We start from the raw sequence: 4,400 nt of genomic DNA, 5'->3' as shown, positions 1-4,400 counted from the left end.
GCAGCGCTTCCGCCTAGCGCGCGTCGTCTCCGCGGATGCCGGCAGCCCCCCGGATCCGGCCCACTCCAACGATTTGGATGACCCGGCGGGAGACGGCGAGATTCAAGTCCTCGCCCGAATACGACGCACCGGGAAGCCCGCGTTCGGCGACGCCCTCGTCAACGGTGCCCGGAGGGGCCCCGCGTCGAAGCGGAAGAGGGGCGCTTCCAGCCCACACCACGGACCCAGGGGAGGGGGCCTTAGGAATGGGACGCATGCGCACGCGAACAGCAGAGCCGCCGCCGGGAATACCTCCGCGATGCGCCTGGATGTTGATGCTGTGCCGAAGCGACCGCCCTCAAAGATTGATCTTATGCTCGTGGATGCTGGCGACAAGCGCCGCTCCAGCGTCGCCACCCCGCCGACGACCCCCGCCATTGGCCAGCGCGGATCTGCCCGCGTGCGCACGCCTTCGGTCCTACTTTCCTCGCACCCCGGCGAGAAGGTCCCGTCCCTGCAATCGATTGCCGCGTCAAAGAATCGCCAACTCGCCCACTGCTTGCGCATGATCAAAGATCTGCTCCGGCTGAAGGACGCGTTTGGCTTTTCGAAACCAATCGACCAACTGTGGGCCATTGACCAGTTGCCGGGCTACTTTGATATCGTGAAGAACCCCATGGATCTGGATACCGTGCGCCAGCGCTTGGAGTCTGGACACTATCTTACAACGCCAGGGAAAGAAGAGGTCGAGGAAGTCTCATTTGACACCAAAGCCTTTTCAAAGGACATGCGCCTCATTTTCAAGAACGCGCAGACATACAACCGCCCCGGCGACACTTTTTACGAAGCTGCCAAGCGTTTGTTGGAAAAGTTTGAGGCAAAAATTGCACAGATGCCCTCGCTCGAACAGCTTGCCGCCCAGGCCGCGAAGAAGAACAAAAAGCGGAAAAAGGGGCAGACCAGCTTCACAGAGGGGTCGAAGAAGCATGAGTCGGTCAAGCGCCGCAAGTCTGGGGAGGGTGGCGCGAGCAGTCAACCGAAGAACCGGCCGACAGCGAAGAAGAAGGTGCCCGCGGGGGGCAGTAAGCCCAAGACTGCGGCTACCACTAACAGTCGCAAAAAGACTGGCGCGAAATCCGCACCAGTCGTTACTAAAAACGTAGATAGCATGAGTGCAGAAGAGTTGGAGGCTCGATTCCGCGCTCTCGAGAGGCAGCGAGCAGTAACCCAACCAGGTTCGCCAGCTGCTTCCTCGACGGGACTTTCTTCCTACGTAGCAGAAGCACAAGCATTGTATAGTGTGAAAGTGACGGAGGATGAAATCATCGAGTTGAGTCAAAGTATCTTCAAGCTGCCGCCCGAAAAGATCAAAAAGGTGATCGCATTGGCATCCAAAAACCAAAACTCTTCAGTTGAAGTTACCCAGGATGAGGAGATCGTCTTGGACTTTGAGTCGATGAACAACAAGACGCTTCGAGACATTCAGGCGCTTGTGAGACAGACTCTATACAAGAACAAGAAGGGCCCAATAGAGAGCGGGCCGAACGCTGATGTGTACCAGATGACCCATTCGAAAGTCTTGGATGAGATGGACAAAATCCGCGCTGTGCATCGAAAGCGGTCAAAGGGCAAGTCTGGCAACGGGGAAAAGAATCCCAAATCATTCTACGACTCTGACGAATCGAGTTCGGATTCAGACGACTCGGATGGGAGTGGCAGTGAAAGCGATGATGAAGGCTCCAGCTCTGGCGATTCTTCAGATGACGAATCAGGCTCAGACTACATGCGGAAGACAAGGGAAAGAAATCTAGCACATCAGCAAGCAATGCAGGCAGCTGGCACGCCATTGCCAAGTCCCCCGTACCAGAACCGCGTCGCATAGCTGTCATTGATCCTTGAGATTTTTTTTTAAATAGAAGTTCTGTATGTCTTCACAATATAACGCCGTTTTAACTGAAATGGATAAAGCGAATAGTGTGATGCGGCGAGTACTTGTTCGTATTACCAGTCTTCATAACAACGTGAGCCAGGGTCCCATAGCCGGCGGTGGTTTGGACGTACCGAGGGATTGGTGATGGTTAAAAGTTCAGTACCATCGATCGTCATGAAACAGTCGTGTTGCAATTTTTGAATGTTCATATTATCCGCCCCAACTACTGCTCTATTGTAGTTAACCCCAATGATTTAGCATTTTGTAGGATTTTAGTCGCTTTGAGGGGCCTCCTGCCTGAACGTGCCTCTGCTCGGCTTATTCGTCCGGCAAGTGGACAAACCACTTGGCTGCAAAACCGATTGTACACTTGGCAAACTCTTGCGATGCTTAATTCTGTTAGTGCGAATTACTGCGCCAAACTGTTTTTTCAAACAATACTGCAGTTGGCGGGGTGGACCGCCGCTGCGCGAGAAAAGATGGCGCCCACTGCCTGCAATTGATTGAAACACTGCAGGAAGAGGTCTCGCGATTTCTGAATGGCGCGCAACTCGCAATCTGACAGATTCGAATGACGTAAAATATGCGGTTGAAAGAACTGAGTGGATATGGAAGTGCCCGGGAATGACGTGGTGCCCAAAGAGTGCAGCGCTATGCATACCTGGTTTTAGTGGTGCAAAAGTCATCAAGAAGAGGCGATAGGAGAAGGATCGACTGCATTCATGCAGTGGTCGTTCTTGTGCTACTGCAGCACGCAAGGGTCGCAATGGAGGTTTTTTGAAGTATTAAGTCCAAAATGCGCACGAAGAAGTGACGACCTCTCTCCAAAGCCATCTTTCTTGAAGGACGGACAAAGAAGAGGGGAGTCTTCTCAGGTGATTCAGTTCAATGACTTGATGTGTGCAATTGCCCCAGTGCGAATTTCCAGGGCATCCCAAAAAGTTAGTTTTGAATAATCCTAGTGGCATGAGGAGTACCAAGCATATTCGACGCAGAATCCTAACGGCGTCTTGAAATAGGAAATGCATCTCCGGTTCAACGCCTGCCGTGCAGCCGGAATGCGCCTCAACGGTAAATGCGCGGATGCTGATAGCCCTTCACCACACGACGTCTTCCGACGAGCAGTACATATTAGAAGAATGCACGATTCATCCTGGGTGAGCGCGGTGGCACTGCCAAAATGTGCAGTAACACAGGATATGTTAAACATGCATCTCACGGACACCAGAAGTACGAAAAGAGTTATTCTCGCGTGTTGTGTGCTGGTATGGCCGTCTGTGCAGAGATGTAGAGTTTGAGTGCGTATCCCAACGCCAGGAAGACTGTTGTGGCAATGAGTGGAACGCTGTTTTTCACAACTTCTCAGTAAGGGGTTTCCGTGGCAAGCTAAACCTCTGTTCTCGAGATATCTTTCATTTCATGCGAAAATTCGTTAGTGAGTTTAATATTCCAATATAGCAGAAACTACGAAGTCACGCGCGGAAGAGTTCGACAACAACACAGCTCGTGACACAATAATAAGTTTTCCAGTCGCAATGCAACCGAATCAAACAGCGTGCACTACAGCCCAATATGAACCACAATCGCCAGCATTCTCTCTTCTACTCTCGTGCTATATCGGGCCGCAAGTGAAGTGAACTCAAGTCCTTCTGTACGTGAAGGCACCCGCAATCGGCGTCTATATCTAGGGCTATTGACCTCCACTTCTCTCTTCGAACATCCGACAAGATCGCAATACGTCCTCATCATCATAGCGTGCCCTCGATACTCTACGATATGTCCGTCTGTCGCGCAACTTCCATACATATCACACAGCACTGCCTTCAAGACGTGGTTCGAAAATACCAAGTCTTGGCGGGCTACGTGATCCAACGCGGCGGCATCAATGCAAACGACATCATCATCATCATCATCATCATCATCATCGGAATCTTCTGATGTCGATTCGCTAGAGATGACTTCAGGTAACGAAGGTTCCGGCGACGTTGACAATGTGTCGGAACCATCCAATTCGGAGGACCCCGGTGGCGGCGAAGGAATACCGACATCGATTACGACCACGCTGGTGGATTCATCTCCATTCTCAGTATCATCCTCTCCTTCCGCATCACCATCTACACCCGCATCCCCTTCCCCTCCACTCTCCTCTTCCCCACCTCCCTCGCACGGAATATCCTTCAACCAATCTGACTGCATAATGATATCCTTGGACGCGCAAAAACGCCCTCTCGGCAGCTCTGTGCACTGCTCGGTATCCCTACACTCATCATTACAATCACACCGAATCGCTGTATAGCAATAGCAGTCCCTATCTGCGTCTGTACACTCGAGCACATCGGCATCACACAGGCTCTGCGCAACCGCACAACTCTTCCCGCCCCCCGCACGGCATAATCTTGGCGATCTACAGTTGTCATCAATGCGGCAAGAATCGCCCGTCAACCCTGTGACAGGCGACGGCGACGGCACGGGACTCACATCGCTGCTCTCA

At 52.3% G+C, this 4,400-nt stretch overlaps 2 protein-coding genes; one reads left to right on the top strand and one right to left on the bottom strand.

Annotated features, from left to right (window-relative positions):
• Positions 1-298: 298 nt before the first annotated feature.
• On the top strand, positions 299-1,993 carry CHC_T00006735001 (hypothetical protein). XM_005718873.1 is given in 2 exon segments: positions 299-1,861; positions 1,862-1,993. The coding sequence occupies 1 exon segment, from the start codon at positions 299-301 to the stop codon at positions 1,859-1,861; it is 1,563 nt and encodes a 520-aa protein (XP_005718930.1). The 3' UTR covers positions 1,862-1,993.
• Positions 1,994-3,469: 1,476 nt separating this feature from the next.
• CHC_T00006734001 (hypothetical protein) lies at positions 3,470-4,105 on the bottom strand. The gene has a single exon (XM_005718872.1). The coding sequence runs from the start codon at positions 4,103-4,105 to the stop codon at positions 3,470-3,472; it is 636 nt and encodes a 211-aa protein (XP_005718929.1).
• Positions 4,106-4,400: the final 295 nt, after the last annotated feature.

Source organism: Chondrus crispus, genomic scaffold (assembly GCF_000350225.1).
Source record: "Chondrus crispus Stackhouse genomic scaffold, scaffold_5, whole genome shotgun sequence".
Taxonomy (NCBI): Eukaryota; Rhodophyta; class Florideophyceae; order Gigartinales; family Gigartinaceae; genus Chondrus; species Chondrus crispus.
The sequence above is the reverse complement of the archived record's forward strand: the minus strand, read 5'-3'. Positions and strand labels throughout refer to the sequence as shown.

Coding starts and splice junctions, on each gene's coding strand:
- CHC_T00006735001 (XM_005718873.1), top strand. CDS start 299: ATGCGCCTGGATGTTGATGCTGTGCCGAAGCGACCGCCCTCAAAGATT.
- CHC_T00006734001 (XM_005718872.1), bottom strand. CDS start 4,105: ATGCAGTCAGATTGGTTGAAGGATATTCCGTGCGAGGGAGGTGGGGAA.